This window comes from Bos grunniens, chromosome 3, assembly GCF_055505025.1.
Source record: "Bos grunniens cultivar Pamir isolate PY7600 chromosome 3, Bosgru_T2T1.0, whole genome shotgun sequence".
Taxonomy (NCBI): domain Eukaryota; kingdom Metazoa; phylum Chordata; class Mammalia; order Artiodactyla; family Bovidae; genus Bos; species Bos grunniens.
Window position 1 is genome coordinate 4,515,429 of NC_141167.1, and position 24,220 is coordinate 4,539,648.

At 45.4% G+C, this 24,220-nt stretch overlaps 1 protein-coding gene across 8 annotated transcripts in view; it reads left to right on the forward strand.

The window, feature by feature from the left end:
- The first annotated feature begins 241 nt into the window (after positions 1-241).
- COL6A3 (collagen type VI alpha 3 chain) overlaps positions 242-24,220 on the forward strand; it is a 91,168-nt gene continuing 67,189 nt past the window's right edge. For 2 of the 8 annotated variants that reach the window (XM_086376499.1, XM_086376508.1), the window contains exons 1-4: positions 242-331; positions 585-816; positions 17,969-18,086; positions 19,486-20,103. In XM_086376499.1, the coding sequence (XP_086232625.1) occupies positions 17,999-18,086; positions 19,486-20,103 (706 nt within the window). In that variant the 5' untranslated portion in view covers positions 242-331; positions 585-816; positions 17,969-17,998. Of the gene's footprint in view, positions 332-358; positions 467-584; positions 817-17,968; positions 18,087-19,485; positions 20,104-24,220 lie in introns of those variants that run through there. The other 6 variants (XM_086376516.1, XM_086376543.1, XM_086376525.1 and 3 more) reach the window with 4 other exon arrangements.

A 24,220-nucleotide genomic window follows, 5' to 3' on the forward strand; every position in this document is an offset into this window, starting at 1 on the left:
CATTATATACAGAATGACCAAAAAAAAAAAAAAAGGATGTAGCCTTTTTTTCTTGCCTTTTCACTGCCAAACTGAGCTTTGGTTAGCCGAATGCCAAGGCAATTTTAATGGCTGGTTTTTTAATATCTGAAAGGGGAGGTTATTAGGAGAAGTCTCAATTCAGAAACTTCAAGAAGAAGTGGGAGGGTGTGGTGAGGGTGGACGGGGGAGACTGCATTTCCTGTTTTCCTTTCAGATGGTGTTGGGAAACACTGCTGGAAAACCATGGAGACCCACGAAAAAAATTCCAGAATTCATTCTCCTTGCGGCCGCCGGGGGCCCAGCCCCAAAGGTGATGAGTAGAAGGGGTGGATTTTTTTTTTCAAGAGTTGGGGTTTGCAGGCGTCCAGCTCCGGGCTCATGGGGTGAAGACAGCCTTCCGAGGTGACATCAGCTTGTGGTCCAGGCCAGAAGCGACAGAGCAGGAGTCTGGTTTTCATTTACAGTGTTGGGGCAGGCCCGCTGGGGAGGGGGAGAGGAGGGGGCGGAGGAGGGAGGAGGAGGAGCTGGAGGGAGTCTTGACTGTATCCCTGGGCCCCGTCCAGTTTGCAGCTCAGTCCTCCACCAAAGGCTGCTCAGTTCTCCCGCGCGCCAGCCTCCTGTGAAGACCACGAGAGCAGCTTTCCGCCCGCCCAGGGTCCCCTCTCCCTGCCCGGGGTCCCCCCTCTCCTGCAGAAGGGAAAGGAGACACAGCCCGTGGGGGAAAACCATGCGTCAGAATCGCACATAATTGAATATCGAAGCCCAGGGACGCAGGCTTCTCCAGGTTTGCTCAGGGTAAGTGCCCCTTCGACCCTGTTCCCCCGGTTTGGGGTTTGCGGCCAGAGGGAAGGGCTTCAAACCCCACTGGCCGCGTCTCGATGGCTCTCAGGTCCGCGCCCTGAGAGTCCCTTTTCGGTAGGAGCTGTGGTCTCTGGAAGCCGCAGCCGGTTTTTCCTTTCTCCGTGTGTGCCACCTGGGTCTCCCCTGGCGGGGCCGAGGGCTGGGGCTGCCCTGAGCCCTGCAGTGCGGTCTGTCCTGTCCATCCATCTCTGCTTTTCGGGCTCACGGTTTATTTTATTTGATGTTGCCTCCTCCTTTGAAAGCTCAGCTGGAATCTGAGAATCGGCTTTGTTTGCAGAAGTGCCTGTGCAGGGATCCCAGAGCCACTTTGGGGAGACTCTCTCCGAGGTGGCTGTTGGGGGGGCTGGTTGAGCGCCTCTGTCGCCCACTGGGAGACTGGGGTGACTTTGCTGTCCAGGCAAGGGGCAGGTGGAGGCTTCCTCAGCTCTCACCATCAGGGCTCCATCTTTTCAGGAATCTGAAGTCACTGTTGGTGCCTTGGTCCCCTCTGGGGTTCCCTAAAGGAGCTGCCAGGGTCAGAGGAGGAGAAGGAATTTGGTGTTTGGGCAGCAGGCCCGGTGGATAAGGCAGGGCCCCTGGGGCCACGAGCTGGCCTGCGTTGCCCAGATGTGTGGTGTGTGCCAAGCCCAGAGGCCCTGGGGCCTGTTTCCCGGCCGGGAGGGTGGGGCCCCGGTCCTCTCGCCCAGGATGCAAAGTGTTCCCTCATAGTCACCAGTCTACTCTGGGGACCTGTGTCAGGGGCTACTGTGTGCGGTGGGCTCCCTGGGAGGGCTCAGCGGAGTCCTGGGGGCTGTAAACAGAGATTGCATTTCACAGCCAGCCCGAGGAGTGAGTTGAGAGGCTGGTCTGGACCCCAAGAACAAACTGCTCTAGACACAGGGGAGTGTCCTCCACCCAGTGGGGACTCAGAGGAGCTGGCCCTTGCCAGCTGCTTCTCTTGCTGAACACAGCTAACTCCGAACGAGAACCACTGGGTCCCACAGCTGCAAGGGTGCTTGGACCCCAAAGGGAGAGACAGTTCTCACTCGGGGATCCCCCATCTCTGTAACTTCAAAAGACTGAACAGAAATGACTTTAAAATCAGGTATTTTTTTGGTTCCTAAGCAAAATGTTATTGAAAACCAGCTGATTGTTGGATGCTATTGGAACTCCTGAGCTCTTTAGGTGGGCTAAAGAGAAAGGAAGAGATTCATGGTCGGGAGCGCTGAGGTGTGGTTCCCTGGCTTTAAAGATGTTCTCGGGCTCCGAGATGCTCAGTTACTTGCAGAGGCCATGGCACCAGTAGGTGGCTCAGAGGGCAGTCCAGTCTTTACCATTTCAGGAAGGCAGACAGTCCAACTGTGGAGGTCCCCGAACTAGCTTGCATCGCGATTTGAAACGTGCCATTTGATTCTGTTCTCCCAGAAGAGAATGCCCTCCTGTCATATTCTATGAAAAGTGATGGGGGAATTGGTGTATGCTCCCCAGGGTTCTCCCAGCTAACAGGGAAAGGAGTGCCAGGCGAGAGAGCTGGTCCCCAGAACAGACCTGGGCTTTGCAACCAGAGCAGCTGAGCAGGCTTCCTGCATTCAGGCCACCTCTGCGGACGGGGCCCAGAGGGATGGGACCTGCATTCTGCTCCGTTCCTGCGTGGGCTTTGCTGAGGGTGAAGGCAGAGGGGTGGGAAGGTGTGGGGTGTTTGTAGGAATTCAAGATCTAGGAATGATCATGTGGTCTCGAGCTCTTCTTTGTTGAGGCAAGGGTTTTCCATTACCATAAGCTGTATTTTTTTTTTTTTTTTTTTTCTTTCTCCACTCACGGCAGTGAGAAAATCATTAAGAAGATCCTGGGTGGAGAGGAGGCTTGGGGAAGAGTCTCATCACAGGGTGGTGAGGGTGGCTCTTCTTTTTCCAGTGGGGTAAATGGAGGGTGTTGCCACCCCCAACTTCCTGGGAGGTGGCCAGGGGAAACCTCTAGAATGTTCGCTCTTGGCCCCGGCTCTTCCAGCACTTGGGAGGGTGTGTGCCCCTCCCCACCATGCTTGTGGCCCTTAGCGGGTGGGATATATGGTGAATATCCACACTGGGGGTCTTCAGGATGCTTTGGATAAAGCCAGACAAGCGTCTTTCTGAAGAGGAATTGTTCTTATCTCTGCACCTCCCTTCATTTTCAAAGTGTTGAGGATTCACTGCTTCTCATTCTCTCATCCTAAGTGCCATCTGTGATTCTGTACCTTAGAACCTAATACATCACTGATGATAAAGTAGAAAGAAACCCCCTCTGTTCAATGGACAATTGATGATGGGTTTGTGGCTCCAAGGAGGCTCCCCATCTGACTTTGATTTTAAAGCCAGCTTGAAATCAGACCTCCTGCCTTTTGAGAGTTAGCAGAGTTTCGCCCTGGAGGCTTCATCCATGCCCTCATTCAACTGGTTAAAGTGGTCTTTGTCATTATCCAGTTTTATGTGAAATTCCACATTTAGGATTTAAAATCCACTGGGAGGTCCTGAATTCGTGGGAGGCTGTCTTGCCCGCACGCTAATCACTTTAGGCCAAACGTTTCACTTGAAAAGCAGTCCCTGTCAGTTTCCTTTTTGGAAGGACCCGGGGATCTGTTATCTCTTGGGGAAGAATCTTGGGCGGGTTCCCATCTGAAGGGGACTTTCTGTCCCAGCAGCCTTTCCACCAAAAGCTACAGGAGCGAACTTCTCACTGTGTCTTTGCTGTGGACAGCCCGCTGTAACACCCACCCCACTGCTACATGAATAGCTGAAGACCCGAGGAGCGACCCGGCATTTAAAAAAACCCCATTAGCAGCTCTCACTAAGGAAAGGAACGCTCACAAATGATTCAGGTTTTCAAGCAGGGAAGCTTAAAAAAGCTCCTGCTTCTTCAGACAGTCTTGGGCTGTCTTTATCCACTTTTCTAGATATGGATTCTCTCTTTCCAAACATCTGGGAGATGATCCTACCCTTTTAAGAAAAAAAACACTCTTTGTCCCCTCTGAACCAGGGGTGATGACCGTCTGAAATTCAGGGAGCACCCACAGCACCCCGATTTACAAAGAGGAGTTCTTCTGGGGAATTTGAAAACGTAATTTTAATACCTTTTGGCCTCATCTGTCTGTTTCGGGAAGGACATGAAAAGGCGAATCAGTGTCTTCCTCCTGGGAAAGCTTTTCCTGAACGTGCATTCTGCTTTCTGTCCCCTAGAGGGCGACGCATCCCTCTGAGCCCTGCGCGGTGCAGGGAGTCTGGGGGTCACAGGCAATCTGTTGAGGTACATCTCAGCAGAGCTCGTTGGGTCACTTTGGGACCCACCTAGAGACTGTTTCCATACCTAGTTTAAAAAAAATGTGACTAATATCTGAAGTAAATGTACGGTTAGGATTTTACTATTTTCTTTTGAAGTGAACGGCTGCTTGCAGTGAAGCAGGCTGTATTCTAAAGTACCTTCATCCAGGGGCGTTAACCAAGTAAGAACTTTTAGAGGAAACGTGTTACTGGTATCTACTGAGAAAGAAAGTTTAAATTAACACGACGGTGTTTCAGAACCCAGTCTGCTGTATCCGGGTAGGATCTTTGAATTTTAGAAATAGAAGGGATGTTAAGACGGAACTAACCCAGTAACTCCCAAACTTTGGCCCATGTGTCTCATATTTCTTTAAGCTTAATAAACCCCATTGTGCTCCAGGGCGGGGAACTCTGGGGTGGGAGGAGGGGACAAAAATGACTAAGACTCCGGCCCTGCCCTCGCCTTAGGGCACATTATTGACTTGGCAGGCTATGGACTTCCGTTTGGCTACTTGAAATATCCCCAAATTACTACCTTAGTGGGTGTTCTGCCCACACCCTTGACACCTCAGATGAAGAAATGGAACCCAGAGGGGTGAATGGCTAGTCTGAGGTCCCAAGAGTATTAGTTGCTCAGTTGTGTCCGACTCTTTGTGACCCCATGGGCTGCAGCCCGCCAGGCTCCTCCGTCTGTGAGATGCTCCAGGCCAGAATACTGGAGTGGGTTGCCATTCACTTCTCTAGGGCATCTTCCCGGTCTAGGTCCCAAAGCAGAATCAGCATTTCCTGGACATGCCCGTGTGCTCTCACAGGTGGGTGTTGAGGACCAGGAATATAGAGAGAGAATATATCTTCAGGAGTGCATTTTGGAGTACCACGAGAAGAAAGGTGCTTTTTTTGGCCATCGGCCAATCTTTTATAGAGTATCATATTTTATTTAGCAGAGAGGTAATTGTTGTTTCAAAAAAAAAATCTGGAAAGAAAAAAAAAAAAAGGCAGAAAAATAGGGCAAGTATGAAAAGTTCTGCCAAGCCCTCTCCCGAAGGCTGTTAGTCTTTCGTTGGGGCCTGGCTGCGTTTCACATCGTGTGATCCTGCTGTTCTCCTGAATTTTAAGATGTTTCATCAAGTACAGAGAAACATCTGCAAGGTAGGTGTGGCTAGGGAAAAGTGTGAAAGAAGTGCTTCTGTTCAGTCCCCCTGGTTCGGCCCATATCTTTGGTTTTCACGGACCCAGGGCATCGAGAATCGGCCACTGGAAGGGAGAGCTTGTGCACTGATTTAATCTCAAATGCAGAGCTGAACAGCAGCTGGAGATGACTCAGGTCTCAAGAGAAGCCATTCCAGGAAACGGGTTTTCTCTTCTGCAATCCTCATCAGTTGATTCAGCAGCCCAGAGCCAGCTCAGCCAAGCCCACAGACACCCCCCAGCCAGCACTTGGTGGGCTCTCTGTTTCTCACGGGGGCAGAAGGAAACCCACCAGCGGTCAGAGCCTAGGGCGACAGATGGAAAAGCAGCCGCAGGACCACTGCTGGTTAGAGCATCGGGAGTAGGCCTCATTCTGCACATAAAGCTGGGGCGGCTGGGAGAGATGAACTGACCTTTACTGACTGAGACGGGAATGCAGTAGATTTTTTCCAGGCTATTGTATTAAATCCACAGTGATATTTTATCAGCTGCTTAAATTTAATTAAAAAGAACTATTTAATTATCTGGACTTGGACATGAATCAAATTAGAAAACAAACAAAACTGGTTAAGATTCCCTTACCATCTGAGGACATTTTAGCCGCTTTGTTTGAACAGTTCTACAATGGAACCCCACGGTTTGGAGAGGCCAGTGGGCCATAGTCCCTGGCCAGGGCAGGCAGGGAGGATATACCGGCACCTGCCCTGGAGCCGACAGCACCGTGTGTCACGTGGCAGGAGTGGAACGGGATGTTCATGCAATTCCTTTTGAAGCGTCTTCTAAGGCATTCTCTTCTCTTATGTTAAATCTGAACTAGTCTCTGCCTAACGCTTATCACTAGCAAGAAAAACCTCACATTTAAAAGGGTAGAAACTTATTTACGTGTGCATCGTGGTGTCTAGTTTTTCCAACCACAGCAAATGCGGAACTTTCTGCTTCGTGTTTATTATCTTGGACCCTAACATATGTCTTTAAATACATTTCTGAATATCTGGGTGGTTAATCTGGAGGTTCTTCAAGGTGCCTTTATAGGGAGAGAAGGAAGGTAGCCCCAGATGGTGCTTGGCAGAGCCTCATGGGACCTCGTTCTGGGAGGAGGGCACAGTCCCACCTTTCTTTTCTGGATTGCTCTATTCCAATGTATGAGCTGCTGAACAGACTTTTTTTCCTTTTAACAGATAGGCACTTAAAAATTGAAGTATACTGTTGATTTACATGTTGTGTTTCAGGTATACAGCAAAGTGATTCAGTTATACATACATGTTCTTTTCCAGATTCTTTTCCATTATGTTATTACAAAATACTGAATATAGTTCCCTGAGCATGCATGCTCAGACACTCAGTCGTGTCTGACTCTTAGAGCAACCCTGTAGACTGTAGTCCACCTGGTTCCACTGTCCAAGGGATTTTCCAGGCAAGAATACTGGAGTGGGTTGCCATTTTCTCCTAAAATAGTTCCCTGTGTTATACAGTAAATCCTTTATCTATTTTATATGTGGTGGTGTGTATCTGTTCATCTTAAAACTCCTAATTTGTGCTTTTCTTCCTTGGTAACCATAAGTTTGTTTTCTATGTCTGTGAGTCTGTTTTGTAAATAAGTTCATTTGTATCATTTTTTAAGATTCCACATATAAGTGATATCATATGTTATTCGTCCTTCTCTGCCTGACTTACTTCACTTAATATGATAATCTTCAGGTCCATTCATGTTGCCGCAGATGACATGATTTCATTCTTTTTTATGACTGAGTAATATTCCATTGGGCATATATACCACATCTTTATCCATTTATCTGTCAATGGACAGATAAAAGTCTACAGATAATAAACGCTGGAGAGGATGTGGAGAAAGGGGGAGCCTCCTACACTGTTGGGAATATAAATTGGTTCGGCCACTATGGAGAACAGCATGGAGTTTCCTTAAAAAGTTAAGAATAGGTCTACCATATGATCCAGCAATTCCATTCCTGGTGTATATCTGGAAAAGACAAAAACTCTAAATTGAAAAGATACACGTACCCCAGTGTTCATAGCAGCACTGTTTACAGTGGCTAAGACGTGAACAGACATTGTTTTACATGACATTACCAGGGAGATCCAGAGGTCTTGAATCTGATACTCAGTGTCTGACAAGGAGCCCAGGCTGACACTCAAGATTAGAAGAGTTAAGTTTTGCTATCACAGGACACACCTTCAGAGCCTGGGTCAAGGAGATGATTGCTTACAGATGTGTATGCGTGGCTAAGATTTTCTTCTGTAGCACAGTTTCATGGAATGGAAATGTGAGATTCAAATTGTAAAATAAATGGTACAAAAGAAGCTTTTGATGCATTTCTTTGGAGGGGGTCTTCTTACAGTTGTTCCAAATTGCTTGCTTTTGAAGTTTCCCCCAAAGCTCTTTCAGTAGCAATAATATGTTAAATTCCCATGTCCTCCCTCCCTAACTGGAGGATCTAATAAATCTCTTTTAGCTTCCTCTCTGGGACCAGAATTTTCCCCAAGATTCAGAGAATAAAGAGAAGAAGAAAGAGAAGAAGGACAAGAGAGAGAGAGAACTAGGGTGCTACAAGCTGGAGACCCCTGGGGTTTAGAGAAGTGTGGCTTTTCATCTCACAGCAGATGGCAGGGCTCTCTGGCTGTGGTCTTTCAGTATTCCTGCAGCTCCCACGTAAAATGGGGCAGTCAGGAGTTAACAGAGTGCTAGAACTTGATAGGAGGCCCAGCCTGGTTTTAAAAAGCAGTGCTTGGAGAAGACTAAATAAATGACTTCAAATTGGGAGCTCTGGATACATTTAAGTCTTTGTTGGAAAATGATTTCCTTGTGTGCATGTGTGTGTCTCTTTCTTAAAAAAGATTTCCAGACATGGAAAATGAAAAAGCTTTTGAGTAGACTTAATGAAAATTAATTTCATGAAATTGCAAAATAGCTTGGGAATGTCATTGGACTCTGAATGCAATTTTGAGTTCAAGGGCCATGGAGGGTAATCTTCATAATGAGAGGTGTCTTTATAAGTTCCAAGTGGACAGCTATGAAAAGGAAAAAGGCATCTCAAATTCTTTGTAGAATGAGACCAGTTTAAAAAAAAAAAAAAAGACTTACTAATGCTCAATAGAAAGAGAAAATTGAATGAAGTCCTATGATTGGATCTATTGCCTTTAGGACATAGAATCTATGGCACAAAGCTGCATAACACCCCATCCAATCCAAGGGTCTCAGGCAGCCAATTCTGACTTTTTCATATTTGAGAGAACAGCAGCAGACAAATGAATTCTGTTGATACAGAATCTGTGGTTTGTCACCACCAAAGAAATTAGGTCTGTTCCCACCCCTGCCAAAGAAAAGACATGGGGAGTTTCCTTGAGATTGGGGCCAAGTCTGGCACAGCCTCTTGGCATTTCCTGCCTTTGGGCTTTGGAAACGCAAACCTTCCTTAGGATTCTGGTTCAATCTTGTTTTTAAGTGGCAATGGACAAAACACTTAGTCTCACCTGGGTTCAGTTTCCCAGCTATAAAATGAAGGAAAACACGGCCATTGGACTGTGGGAGGAGGGCATGGGATCCCACCTCTGAGACAAGGGCTTAGCAAATATGACTTGTGCCCTCCTGCCTCTGTTTCTTGGGCGTGGGAGGGAGGGTAAAAGAAGGACAATGAAGGGCAGGGAGTGGCTGCCTTGTTCCTCCTTATTAAAATGGGCAAGCTGGGTGATCATTTAGGGAGATGATGTTTGACATCTTTTAATAATCTAAATGAAAAAAAAAAAGTCTCCAAGATGGGTTGCCAAGAACTTCAGTTTTAGAAAGTGGGATGCCAAGACATGATAAACAATAGGAGAGATTTAACTGCAAACAAAAACATGAACAAATATTCAACAGCTGGGCTGGGCATGCTTGAGCCACATGACTGGCTCCTAAGCACTGCAGCAGGACGAATGTGGGGGAGCTGAAGGCATTCTTCCCACCTGGGAATTCAGCTCAGCCCAACATGTGAGCTCATTAATCATCCATGGAGCCTGGAGTCCTTACCATCCGGCAGACATATCTTCTGTCTTTTGCTGTCAGGGCTGGAAGAGCATCTCCCCCCTGCCCTCTCCTCTCCTCCCCTACGTGTCTTCCCCTCTCTTTCCCTTTCTTCAACATCTGGGTAGATTTTAGGGAAGGCAACTCAACCACACTGTACATATTTTTCATTTCTTTATGTCCCAATGAGAAGCACTTCATTTAGAAGTCTCCTCGACTAGAGTTTAAGATCTCCGAGATAAAAATCTTTACATATATTTTTCAATCAATTTAAAGCTCATTTTCCCTAGAGAATAACGTAAGTGCTAATTAATGCCTCAGAAGATTCCCTGGTGGCTCAGAGGTAATAATCTGCCTGCCAGTGCAGGAGATGTGAATTCAATCCCTGGGAAGATTCCCTGGGGAAGAAAATGGCAACCCACTCCAGTATTCTTGCTGGGATAATCCCAGGGACAGAGGAGCCTGGCAGGCCACATATAGTCCAAGGGGTCTCAGAGTTGCACAGGACTTAGCAACTAAACAACAACAACAAATCAGACTGGACAATTATTTTAGAATTTGTCCACAGAGACCCCACCATTGTTTAAGATATGGCAGAATACATGGGTTCCACGAAGTTAGATCTGATCCTGCTGTAAGATATAGGTCCATGGAATTCTCCAGGCCAGAATACCAGAGTGGGTGGCCTTTCCCTTCTCCAGGGGACCTTCCCAACCCACAGATCAAACCCAGGTCTCCTGTATTGCAGACAGATTCTTTATCAGCTGAGCCACAAGGGAAGCCCAAGATATAGGTAGGGATGGTAAGAAAAAGCAAAACCAGCAAAAACCACTCAACGCCCAGTTCACCCATGCTCTCTGTCAAGACTGTCTGCAGAGACGCCTGAAGCTGGCCCCATCCCACACCCAGCAGTGGCTGAACAGGTCTTGTCTCATATCCTATTTTTTCTTCATGGATTACACTGTCCAGTGCTTTGCAATGAGGTCCTATACTATTTTCATGCCCTCATTCCAAAACAAAAATACTACTTAAAATCCTGCATCTTGAACTGGACCTCCCAGAAGAGTTGCATCAGATCTTTTTCTTGAAGCAGTGGTGCTTAAACTTCAGGGGGCATTAGAAGAGATGTGGCTAGAATCACAGGTGAGCATGGACCCTGCCCCCCGAGACCCCCACATACACAGAGAATCACAGGTGAGCACGGACTGTGCCCCCCGAGACCCCCCCAGACACAGGTATGATGTGGTACACATTTGCGGGAGGTTCACAAGTCCTTTGAAATCTGTGGATCCATATTAAAAAAAAAGATTCTTGACCTATTAGAATATTACAAGTTGTCTTCGAAAGCACAGGCTATATTTCTAGAAAGAATCCAGTAAAATGTAAATAATGTAGGTGCACAAGTTTCCCATGATGATTGTTGCTGATAAATAAACCCAATGTTCAATTTTAATGGAAAGAATCAGGAATAGCAGATGTACCGCGTACTTTTACATTGCTCTAAAGAAAGAAAGGTATGGCAGGATGGAAAGGTCTGGAAGATTCCCAGGGTTGAGGGCCCTGGGGCAGTGCTGGGACAGCGGCTTGGTGGGCCATCCATAGTGTAGAAAGCAGAGTGACCAGCCGTGCGCGGGTTTCTACGCCGCCTGTGGGGATTGCCCTGAGCACTGAGCAGGACTTGATTACGACTTGGGGACCCTGTGGAACAAAAGCTCCGGATGCTGGGGAAATCCCTTCTTATATCACACAGATCCCTGTCTAACACGTGTCAACTATTTGAAACCAAGAAGACTGGGCCGTATTTCTGGAATGTTACCATTATCCCCACTGGGTGTCACTTCACTGTGGAAAGAAATACGTTCTCTTGATGGCTGGCCTTCTGATCATCTTCAGAACAACTGTTTCTTCTCACTGTTAACACGTTTCCAAAAAAACAGTCGTATTGACGGGAGGTTTTGTATTAGCACTGGTGGTGTGTCTTCAAGCTCCTAGAATTTGAATCACAGGGTAAATGTGTCTTATCACAGGTGATATTTTTGGTCAACTTCCCTGGGACATCCAAAGCAACTGCAGGACTTGGAATCCATTCTCTTGTTTACGGTTTTGTCTTTTTCCATCCCACCAGTTTGGCAGGCTGGACTGGCCTGGGGCCCTCACTCGGCTCTTGCTATTCCTCACAGCTGGCCCCGCTCCTCCCTCTGGGCCTGACCTCAGGAAAACCACGAGGCTGAGCCCGCTGCATCCACAACCTTGAGTGAGAGCCCCAGCAAGGGGCTCTGCTCTCCTTGGCCCTCTGTGCTGTCTTGCTACGAGGCCCATCTAGACACCAGTACCCTGCCAAGGCCACGTCTCTAGCCAGACAGACCTTCCTCTGCTGTCATTAGTTCCATTGCTCTAGAATGCAAACATGAGAACCTGAGACCATCCTTAACATTGTCTTCATCAGCAGTAAGGGACAATGGGATTCCTGAATTATGTATACAATGGACAACCATCAATGGAATCACCCAGTCCACGGCATGTCCATGGCAAGAGGAAAGTCAAGGTAGGAAGATCAAGCAGGTGCAAACGCTTAGGCCTTAAGTGGAGTGGATTTCATAGCTCTGATGACACTATTAACAGTTGGGACAGAAATAACTTTTGTTCCAGGTCTCAGTGTTTATATCAGATTCTTTTTCACTTTCCTGAGATTCAAGTCCTCTTCCCCCAGACTTAACGTTTTGCTGGCAAACACTTCGTTTCTTCTTCCTTTCCAATTGTTTTCTAGTGCCAAGGAAATGTTATGTTATTTAATTATAGGGGCACATACATATGCTTTGAAAAGATGTGTAGTCGTATTGTTTTCTTATTTTAGAGAAAACTTAGCTCTTAAAGATTGGTGGTGGTGGTTTGGTCGCTAAGTTGTGTCTGACTCTTGTGATCCCGTGGACTGCAGCCCACCAGATTCCTCTGTCCATGGGATTTCCCAGGGAAGAACACTGGAATGAGTTGCCATTTCCTTCTCCAGGGGACCCTCCCATCCACGGATCGCACTCGCGCCTCCTGCACTGGCAGTGCAGTCTTCACTGAACCACCAGGGAAGCCCATCGTAAAGACCATCACATCCCCAAAAGGAGATGCCACATTTTCACCATTCCTGTTAAATTGGTGGCTACATTATAGGTGTACAGTTCTGTTCAGTCCTCAGTCCTGTCTGACTCTTTGTGACCCCATGGTCTGCAGCACGCCAGGCTTCCCTGTCCATCACCAACTCCCGGAGCATACTCAAACTCATGTCCATTGAGTTGGTGATGCCATCCAACCATCTCATCTTCTGTTGTCCCCTTCTCCTCCCACCTTCAGTCTTTTCTAGCATCAGGGTCTTTTCAAATGAGTTGGTTCTTTGCATTAGGTGGCCAAAGTACTGGAGTCTCAGGTTCAGCATCAGTCCTTCCAGTGAATATTCGGAACTGATCTCCTTCAGAATGGACTGGTTGGATCTCCTTGCAGTCCAAGGAACTCTCAAGAGTCTTCTCCAACACCACAGCCCAAAAGCATCAATTCTTCGGCACTCAGCCTTCTTTATGGTCCAACTCTCACATCCATACATGACTACTGGAAAAACCATAGCTTTGACTAGACAGACCTTTGTTGGCAAACTAATGTCTCTGCTTTTTAATATGTTGTCTAAGTTGGTCATAGCTTTTCTTCCAAGGAGCAAGTGTCCTTTAATTTCATGGCTGAAGTCACCATCCGCAGTGATTTTGGAGTCCCCCCAAAATAAAGTCTCTCACTGCTTCCATTATTTCCCCATCTATTTGCCATGAAATGATGGGACCAGATACCACGATCTTAGTTTTCTGAATGTTGAGTTTTAAGCCAGCTTTTTCCCTCTCCTCTTTCACTTTCATGAAGAGGCTCTTTAGTTCTTACTCACTTCCTGCCATAAGGGTGGTGTCATCTGCATATCTGAGGATATTTGTCCCTGCAATCTTGATTCCAGCTTGTGTTTATTCCAGCCCAGCATTTTGCATGATGTATTTTGCATATAAGTTAAATAAGCAGGGTGACAATATACAGGCTTGATGTACTCCTTTTCCACTCTGTTGTTTCACGTCCAGTTCTGTTGCTTTTTGACCTGCATACAGATTTCTCAGGAGACAGGTAAGGTAGTCTGGTATTCCCACCTCTTTAAGAATTTTCCAAAGTTTGTTGTGATCCACACAGTCAAAGGCTTTGGCGTAGTTAATAAAGCAGATATTTTTCTGGAACTCTCTTGCTTTTTCGATGATCCAACAGATGTTGGCAACTTGATCTCTGGTTCCTCTGCCTTTTCTAAATCCAGCTTGAACATCTGGAAGTTCACGGTTCACTTACTGTTGAAGCCTGTCTTGGAGAATTTTGAGCATTACTTTGCTAGTGTGTGGGATGAGTGCAATTGTGTGGCAGTTTGAGCATTCTTTGGCATTGCCTTTCTTTGGGACTGGAATGAAAACTGACCTTTTCCAGTCCTGTGGCCACTGCTGAGTTTTTCCAAATTTGCTGTCATATTGAGGGCAGCACTTTCACAGCATCCTCTTTTAGGATTTGAAATAGTTCACCTGGCATTCCATCACCTCCACTAACTTTGTTTGCAGTGATGCTTCCTAAGGCCCACTTGACTTCACACTCCAGGATGTCTGGCTCTAGGTGAGTGATCACACCATCGTGATTATCTGGGTCATGAAGATCTTTTTTGTATAGTTCTTCTATATATTCTTGCCACTTCTTCTTAATATCTTCTGCTTCTGTTAGGTCCATACCATTTCTGCCCTTTATTGAGCCCATCTTTGCATGAAATGTTCCCTTGGTATCTCTAATTTTCTTGAAGAGATCTCTAGTCTTTCCCATTCTGTTGTTTTCCTCTGTTTCTTTGCACTGATCACTGAGGAAGGCTTTCTTATCTCTCCTTGCTATTCTTTGGAAATCTGCATTCAAATGGGTATATCTTTCCTTTTCTCTTTTGCCTTTAGCTTCTCTTCTTTTCTCAAGCTATTTGTAAGGCCTCCTCAGACAACCAACCATTTTGCCTTTTTGCATTTCTTTTCTTGGGGATGGTCTTGATCACCGCCTCCTGTACAGTGTCACAAACCTCCGTCCATAGTTCTCAAGCACTCTGTCTATCAGATCTAATCCCTTGCATCTGTTTGTCACTTCCACTGTATAATCGTAAGAGATTTGATTTAGGTCATACCTGAATGGTCTAGTGGTTTTCCATACTTTCTTCAATTTAAGTCTGAATTTGGCATTAAGGAGTTCATGATCTGAGCCACATTCAGCTCCCGGTCTTATTTTTGCTGACTGTATAGAGCTTCTCCATCTTCGCCTGCAAAGAATATAATCAGCCTGATTTCAGTATTGGCCATCTGGTGATGTCCATGTGTAGAGTCTTCTCTTGTGTTGTTGGAAGAGGGTGTTTGCTATGACCAGTGCGTTCTCTTGGCAAAACTCTGTTAGGTGTACAGAATTACCCATAGTTTTTAAAACCACAGGTAACTTCTGTTTTTTTTTTAGGAATTGTAGTAAAACATTCATGATGTGAATTTTGCAATCTTAATTCTTTTTAAGTGAACAGTACATTCGTGTTATCTATATGTATCTTGTTTACAACTGATCTCCAGAACTTTTTCATCTTGCCAAACTGACACTCTTTACCCATTGGACAATAATTCCCCATTCCCCTCTCCCACCCTCTAGTAACCACCATTTCATCTCTGTTTCTCATTTCTTGATTATTTCAGATACTGCACGTCAGTGGAATCTATTGGTGACTGACTCGTTTTTGGCATCATGTCCTCAAAGTTCACTCACGTTGTAGCGTGTGACAAAGCTTCTTCTTTTTATCTAAGGCTGAATACTATTTCTTTATATATACATGCCACATTTCTCTATTCATCCATTTACTGATGGGCATTTCTTTTATTCTATTTCTACCCTGTGACTAGGTGGCACAGTGGTAAAGAGTCCACCTGCCAGTGCAGGAGATGCAAGAGATATAGGTTCGATTCCTGGGTTGGGAATATCCCCTGGAGGAGGAAATGACAACCCATTTCCAGTATTCTTGCCTGGGAAATTCCGTGGACAAAGGAGCCTGGCGGGCTACAGACCAGGGGATCTCAAAGAGTCAAATATGACTGAGTACGCACACATAGCTGTTTCCATCTGCTGGCTATTGTAAATAACGCTGCGTTAAACTTGGGTGTGAATATATCTCTTCAAAATCTTATTTTCAGTTATTTTGGATACACATTCTGGGTACAGAAGTAGGAGTTACCGGTTATATGGTAACTGTACTTTTAACTTTTTGAGGAACCTCCATATAATTTTCTGTAGTGGCTGCAACATTTTGCATTCACACTGACGGTGCCTAAGAGTTCCAGTACTTCTACATTCTCATCAACACTTGTTTACTATCCTTTTTATAGTGGCCACTGCAATGGGTGTGAGATAATATCTCACTGTGGTTTTGATTTTCATTTCTCTGATGCTGAGTATTTTTTCACATTCTCATTGGCCATTTGTATGTCTTCTTTGGAGAAATGTCTATTCAAGTCCTTTATTTTTAAATCAGAGTTTGTTGTTATCATTATAAAGTTGTGGGTGCTCTTTATGTATTCTTGATGTGAACCCCTTATCAGTTATATGGTTTGCAAACATCTTCTCCCATTCTGTAGGTTGCCTATTCACTCTGTTGATTGTTTCCTTTGCTGTGTAAAAGTTTTAAAGTTTGATATAGTACCATTTGGTCTTCTCTCATTTGGGCTTTCCTGGTGGCTCAGTGGTTAAGAATCACCTGCAGTGTAGGAGATGTGGGTTTGATCCCTGCGTCAGGAAGGTCCCCTGGAGAAGGAAATGGCAACCCTTGTTCCCAGTACTCTTGCCTGGGAAATCCCAAGGGCAGAGGAGCCTGGTGGGCTACAGTCCAGGGGCTGCAAAGAGCCAGTCATGATTTGGTGACTAAGCAACAATATAGAACCATTTGTCCGTCCTTGCTCTTGCTGTCTGTGCTTGTGGTATCATATGGAGAAAATCATTACCAAATTCAATTGTATGAAGATTTTTCTCCTATATTTTCTTCTAAAAGTTTAATAGTCTCAGGTCTTACATTTAGATTTTTAATCCACTTTGAGTTAGTTCTTTGTAAGTGGTGTGAAGTAAGGATCCAGCTTCCTTTTCTGTTGTTGTTGCATGTGGATGTACAGTTTTCCCAGCATCATGTGTTGAAGACACTGTCCCAGGCTCCTCCTCTCCCCTCCAGGCTGCTTCGTGGCCTTGGGCAGGGTTCTCTGTGCTGTGCAGTGGGTCCCTGTTGGTTGTTCATTTTGAGCATAGCCATGTGCACCTGTCCACCCCCAACTCCTTTATAAGAGTTTTGGTTTGGTTGGTATTTGTTTGCAGTTTGAACATATCTACTTGGAAGAATGAAAAAAAAAACATAACCGATAATTTTGATTGGCACACCCCTCTGCTCTAATGCCACTACCCAAGCCTCTGACCAGGGAACCCCTGACAAGACTGGGTAGGGGTAAGAAGAGTCATTGACTCACATGCACAGATGCAGCAAGGACCAGCTCCGGAATCTGTGGGCTTGGTGCAAAGTGAACATGAAGGGTCTTTGCCCTGAAGTTATTAAGACTTTTAAGCAACACCAAACCATTACACCAAGCATGGGTTCCTGTGAGACTGCACAGGTCAGATATCCATGACCTAAGAAAGAGTCAGGGGAAACCAGAGCCTTGGATCAAGGGGAAGAGAAAAGAGGTGACGTCTTGCAAGGGCACCTAAGTGGAGAAGACCTAGGCCTGTTCTTTGGAGGGCTGTAAGGAAAAGCTTAGCCCCTCAAGCTGAGCTCACTGGAGACTGGAGGGTGATGAAGCTGACTTGAAGGTGTCTTGTGGGTGGGGGTGCAGTCAGGTGTGGGGTGGGAAGAAGGTGGTGTTTGCTTGAAGGGAAAAGGGAGGGTGTCACAGGCTACTGGGCCCATCCAGACATGAGCCTGGCTGGCTGGATGGCAAGTTTGCAGGAAGACTACGCTACAAGGCTGTCAGCCCTCAGGACCGGCTTCAGTCTTGCTAATTCAGTATCTCTGGACATGCTCCACTCTGTGACTAGAACTGGGCACACAGCAGGTTTTTATTGGAGGAAAAGTGGTAAATAGTAACGGAGAATAAAGGCAAGATTCGAAACGGTCCCAGCTGCTGTGGTTGTGTTTTTGCGCACACTGGGATTCGAACAAAGCCCGTTCTCTCCATGAAGTGGAGCTTCCCGGTGGGATTCCTGTAGATGTGACTGACAGGCTGGGCATCACCGACCTCCCCTTTGTGCCTCTGGGTGCCCGTCCTCCGCACCCTTTGTCATTCTGCCACATGCTTCATGAGACGCTATGGTTACCTGCCTTAACTTGAGAGAAAAAAGGTTGAACTGCAGAGTTTTTTAGCTATGGCCAAAGTCCTACAGTCACTAGATTCAGAGACTCCGTGTCTCTGTTTAGCTGAAACTATTTTCCATCCAAGGGATAAATCCTTGATTCACTCGTCAGTAACTGGACAGTCAAAACCTGATGGCTCTCATCTCCCGCTTTCTCTCGTAGGTTCTCACGTGGCGCTTAGACACAATCAAAATGAGGAAGCATCGGCATTTGCCCTTAGTGGCCATTCTTTGCCTCTTTTTCTCAGGCTTCTCCTTTACTCATGGTCAACAACAGCCAGGTAAGATCCAGAATCACCTCTTCATTTTATTAAGAGGGACAGTGTTCTCTGTTTTAGATCTCAGACATCGTGAGCTGGAGAGACAGCTTAGATAGGCTTGAAGACAGAGCCAAGCCATTGATTACAGGGTGTTCATTTATTTTACAGACTTTCTCATCTCCTCTTTATCCAAGTGTGAGAGAGAGACTTTTTTTAACTGAAACTTGGGTTTGCTGTCTTGGCGGTGGGTTGCAAGTGGTTTGTTTTTACATTGGGTGTGAGCAGAAAGTTTGTATTGAAAATATTTTACCATCGGAAGAGCTTTTCCACATTTCTGGCACTGGTTAGTGTCCCAGCACATAAATCCTGGAGAAGACAGTGATTAGAGTGAAAATTAAATTCTCTGAAAAAAAAATACGAAGATAAATACTAGTCTGTCTCTCTCATTCTGGACACAGAAAAACATTTTTTATTTAGAATCATAAAATCTTTAAAAAATCAGTTTCCTGAAACTGTGTAAAAATAGATCCTACCTAATCTTATTAAGAACTTGCAGAGTTTTGGAAAAATGAGGAATGGTGTATTTATTATAAGCTTGGAAGGTTTGACTTGGGTCCCTCTCCTTGTCTTGATGGGGTTCTTCCTCCAGATCTGGTAGTTCTTAGCAGGGAGGTGAGGACCACCCCCAATGCCAGGGGAACATGGGTTGGGGCATCAGGTCAGCCCCAGGTAAGTAGAGTCCAGGAGTCTGCCGTGCCTAGCCAGCCTGGCCCAGGACAGGAGGGCACTCCCTAGCCACTCACAGCCTGGAACCTGGAGCCTCCTGCTCCTACTTTTGAGAGACCTGGATTCATCTTTGAAAGGGGTGAATACTGTTCAACATCTCAGAGGGCTTAGATGGCTCTGAAACAAGACTTCTTCACTTAAGATGTATTCATGACATTTACTTTTCTTGCAAATTACCCAAAGCATGGGAGACTAGTTCAGGTAAAAAGTAGTATGTTTCAGTATTCCATTTTGCCAAGGCCCCAGACTGAAGAATGAACTTCTAAGGTGATGTTTGGTTATCTGGAGTAGGATATCCTTCCTGTCTGATCAGGTGGGTCTTGGGGTTCAAACTGCCACAAAGAATCATCTAGAGGTAAAGGACACCCCAGGGAATGTTTGTCCCCACACTGGTTCATGTGTGGCAGTCATCGTATATGGAACTTGGGCCAGTGACGGCACCAGCAGCTGCTGAGTCCAGGTGTCCAGGTCCCTGTGTCTCAGGTAAGTCAGTGTCCCCACCTGCCTCACATGTGAGGCGTAAATTATTCAGTCACAGCACTGTAGAAACTGAGTGAGCTGAGGAAGGCTTTGCACTGATGGGAGGTCATTTCTTGAACAAGAGAAACATCTAAACCAATGTCTTCTTTTAAAGATGTCAAAAATGGTGCCGCTGCTGATATAATATTTCTAGTGGATTCCTCTTGGAGCATTGGCAAGGAACATTTCCAACTTGTTCGAGAGTTTCTATATGATGTTATAGAATCTTTAGCAGTGGGAGACAATGATTTCCGTTTTGCTCTGGTCCAGTTCAACGGCAACCCACATACCGAGTTCCTGTTCAATACGTATCGTTCTAAACAAGAAGTCCTCTCCCATGTTTCCAACATGTCTTATATTGGGGGCAGCAATCAGACTGGAAAAGGATTAGCATACGTAATGCAGAACCACCTCACTGAGGCTGCCGGAAGCCGGGCCAGTGACGGAGTCCCTCAGGTTATCGTAGTGTTAACCCATGGACACTCGGAGGACGGCCTTGCTCTGCCCTCAGCGGAACTTAAGTCTGCTGATGTTAACGTGTTTGCAATTGGAGTTGAGGATGCAGATGAAGCAGCCTTAAAAGAAATAGCAAGTGAACCGCTCAATATGCATGTTTTCAACCTAGAGAATTATACCTCACTTCATGACATAGTAGGAAACTTAGTGGCCTGTGTGCGTTCATCCATGGCTCCAGAAAGGGCTGGAGGCACAGAGATCCCCAAAGACATCACAGGTAATGGCAACGCCACCAACCTGCTGCCTGCCTCGCTCTTCTTCTGGAGATAAGCTTGGCAACCGCTGGCATTAAGGCAATCCTCTCGCTAAAAGGCGGTGGGGTGGATTAGGGAAGAGATGCCTGTTCACAGGCCTAAAAACAAAGGTTTGAGTATTCTCTGTCGTCCCCTTCCAAAATAGAGCATTTACTCCCTCCAAGATGAGTTTTGCCTTTGAAACAATTAATATTCCAACTCCAAAAAATACACATCCTGATATTATGACCCCACAGGCAGTGCTTCTTGGACAAAAAGCCTCAGCGTGGCTGGGCAGGACTTTGACAAAAGTCCCTCCATTTGTTCCTGGGAAAGAGTCCATTTCCTTTAAAGAAAGCTCAGGGTCTGAAACAGCTCAAGGGAGAGGGGAAGCGGGCATCCACTTCTGGGTCCAGTGAAGCAACACACAGAGCTCCTCTCTTTGACGCTACAGAATTTATTTCAAAGACTTGATGGACTCAGAATTGTGAGAAGCCTTAGAGATTTGTTGTTTAGTTGCTCAGTTGTGTCTGACTCTTTGCGACCCCGTGGACTGCAGCATGCCAGGCTTTCCTGTCCTTCATTATCTCCTGGTGTTTGCTCAAACTCATGTCCATTGAGTCGGTGATGCCATCCAACCATCTCATCCTCTGTTGTCCCCTTTGCCTCCTGCCCTCAATCTTTCCCAGCATCAGGGTCTTTTCCAGTGAGTCGGCTCTTGGAAGCCTTAGAGATGATCCGGTCCCAATCTATTTTGTAGGAATTGAGTCCAGGAGCTGAAGTCACTTATGTGTTGGCTCTGGATGGGGTTTTCTCACTTCTCCTCCTCACTGACACCATCGTTGTACCCACAGAGATGCTTCTGATTCCAGTGGTTCTTGTCAGTGTCCTGATGATGCAAGGACTTTGGATGTGTGTTCATGTCCAGTGACATGCAGAGAACTAACTGTCTGGCAAGTTACTTAACCAGTCACCTGCATTAGCTTTCTTGCCAGTGACTCATAGGGAAGGAATTCCACGTAAATTTCACACATGTTGCAACACTGCAATTTTGACCAATACCCAGGGCTAGGTTTCCTCATCAGCAACAGGCAGGGTGGAGGGAATTCTAGGAGAATGGGCAGAAAGTTAGGCTGCAACCAAGGGCCCCTTAACTGAGATGAGCTCCAGAAGGAGAGATGTGCATCCCCCAGGATGAAGGGAAAGGAGAAGAAAGGGGTTGTGTAGCTAAGATATTGAAGTGGAAAGGGAAGAAGCTGGGAGAGCTCAGCTTGAGCTGGCATCAGTCATTTCAATAAGAGATGACAAAGCGGGAGACACAGTGGTGTTTGGGAGTGTGGGGTAAGCTGAGCTAATTTTGTCCCAGAAGTTGTGCATAAGATGGTTTCCCCAGGGGTTACCTGTGATGTCAGCTTTGACAGGGGTGGAAGGACTCATGGCGCTACCAGTGGGTCTACTTCTAAGAGAGGAGTGAGGGACAGTCTGGATAATTTGCATTAAACCTGAAGATCATTCCCTACTTCAAATGATGTGTCTCACCTCTGCGTCGTGACACTCGTGTCAATTCTGCCAGATTATAGGGAAAGGAGGTGGGACTCCGCGAGCACCCCAAACCAAACACTGCAGGTTACAAGGAGATTACAAGATGGCAAGTCTAATGACCTTCTGCATTCGCTACAATGTCCTCAGCATCAGTAATTCACTAATCATTGCATTTCTGAATTCAACTCATCCATGTCAAAATCAATGAAGAGGATTAGGAGCGAAATGGAACATCTTCTCTTTATTGATGTTTTGGCCAATTCAGGATAATGGATGGATGAGTTTGCCTTTATGTTTAACCATTATATAAATGGATAAACAATTAGATTACCACATTAATGCAAAATAAGCCTTGATATCAACATAGTCTCTTTCCACACAGATGACAAAACCTTTGTTTTTATGCCAAGAAAGCATCTCTGTCTTCTAGTGCCCAAGCCACTAGCAGCTCCAGGGTGGAATATTAATCCATTTATATTGTCTTTCTAATTAACTTCACTCTGCAATTTCTCTTGTATCATGTTCCGCTGCGTGTTCCACAGCAGAAAAAAAAATTCCTTTCTTAACGTTTTTGGAAAAGGTAGTCAGGAAGCCATTATGGAGATAGCTAATAAGTTAGGGCCATTCCTTTCCATTTTCTACTCACTAGGTAACTTTCCCCCACCAACATACATATGATCATCACTGTTCTTAATGAACTCTACTCAAGCAAGCCCTGAAAGTTGTGCTTTTAAAAATCTCTTTTATAAATGGACAAAGATATAAAAGCTTATACTATAACAAAAGCTAAAAAGGTGACCTACATTCAGTGAGGACGAATTTTCTTTTCTTTACAAAACAAAGATTTAGAAAACTAGCAAAACCTATCTGCGATTTTGTGTTTGCATAGGAAATACAAATATGATCTTTTGTATTTTTTCTTGAAAAAAGGAGCATCCCACTAGCTAAAGAAGGCATTGTGTCCACACCCGTGTGCTCAGGAAAAGTGTTTCCAACAATGTTGAAAGCACCTTCAATTCTTCCACGGATGTTTCGAAACTTTTCCATAGAAAATGCCACTGAGGGTGTGATACTAATACATGAGCCTTAAAAGCAGAAAACCAGACAGTTTCGTATGTTAAGTGCTAGAGAGATCTGACTCCTCTTAGAGTTAATATTGGTCCCTGGTGTGCCCTGCTGTACACAAGAACCCGTGAACGCGTGTCTGTCTGAGGCTTCGGCTCTCCTGGATAACAGCATGCCCTGTGTGTGTCCCATCACGTGCGTAAGAGAACAACGTTGTTTTTTCAGTGATGACAAATTATCCAACATTTTTCTATGACCTGCTGCTGTTCAGCTTTTTAGAAGACAACGCTCAAGGGTTTTCCCTCAGTGTTTGTTTATCTTATTTATTCTACTGTGAACTGCAATCAAAAAGGAAGTATTAATAAGGAATGAGTCATCCTGCAATTTAGGGGTCATTTTTCTTCTATTGATCTTAGGCTCAGAGTTAGTCCTTCCTGAAAAGGTCTTGCTTTGGTAATTAAGGGGTAAATCTTCCTTTGTCCCTCAGGGTTATTGGCTTAGGTCCGGGCAGTGTTGAGGAATTTTGTGGTATGGTTTGTGGAGGCTGGAACTCCTGGGACAAAGTGAGCCATCACTATAGTCTGCAGTGTAATTCACACTGCTGGAGCCACATCCTCCCAAAGGTCCCTCGGGAACCTTGTGGTTCCACCAAAAAGTAAAATGCTCTGGAATTCTTAGCAAAGGCTAAGTTAGTATCTTATACGATCTTACAAGATATTTCCACACTAGTATCTTTCCCTATGCAAGGAATTCCTCTGCAAAATTGTTGTTAGGGGTTTTATGCCTGTAAGCAGAGAAAAAGACCAGTTCTCATTCCAGTAATCCTAATTCCAGCCATTCCTGGTTCAGTTTACCCAAGCAGAAAGCTTGGACAAGAACATCTCATGAGACAAGAGTTGCATTTTGTTTCCATTTGGAAATAAAAGGAATTTTGTTAGTACCAGGAAGAATTAATTTTACATATAAAATGTTCACTGTCATTACAAATATCAGAATGAATGAGTTTACATATAATACAATTATACTCCAAGTATAGCTTCTTAAAATCCAAACTATAAATACTGTCTATGCTTACATAAAATCTCTGCCTATTCCTAACACACACTTAAGTTATTAAAAAAACACTTGCTACAATAATTTTGCTTTTCCTGTGGTTTAAATCAGGCTGATTTAAACGTTCCAGCTGAGGCTTTGAAATATTCCACCCAGGTTGGTAGTTTATTGATTGCAATTCCTTGCTCAGTGCTTCTGTGAAACCCCCATTCTCAGTCACAGAATGGACGTTTCATGTTTGCCATCGTGAGGAGAAAAGAGGTCTCGGTCAGCCTTTTTATGTCCATTTGTCCAAGCCCAGAGCTGATTCTAACTCTGGGTTGCCCAGATCCCCATGGTCCTGTCAGGCACTTGGTCTATGCTAGGTCTAGGGTGTCATAAAAATAAGGTTGGATAATTATGTCATGACTGGTTTCATATCACTCTGCTTAACATTGTTCT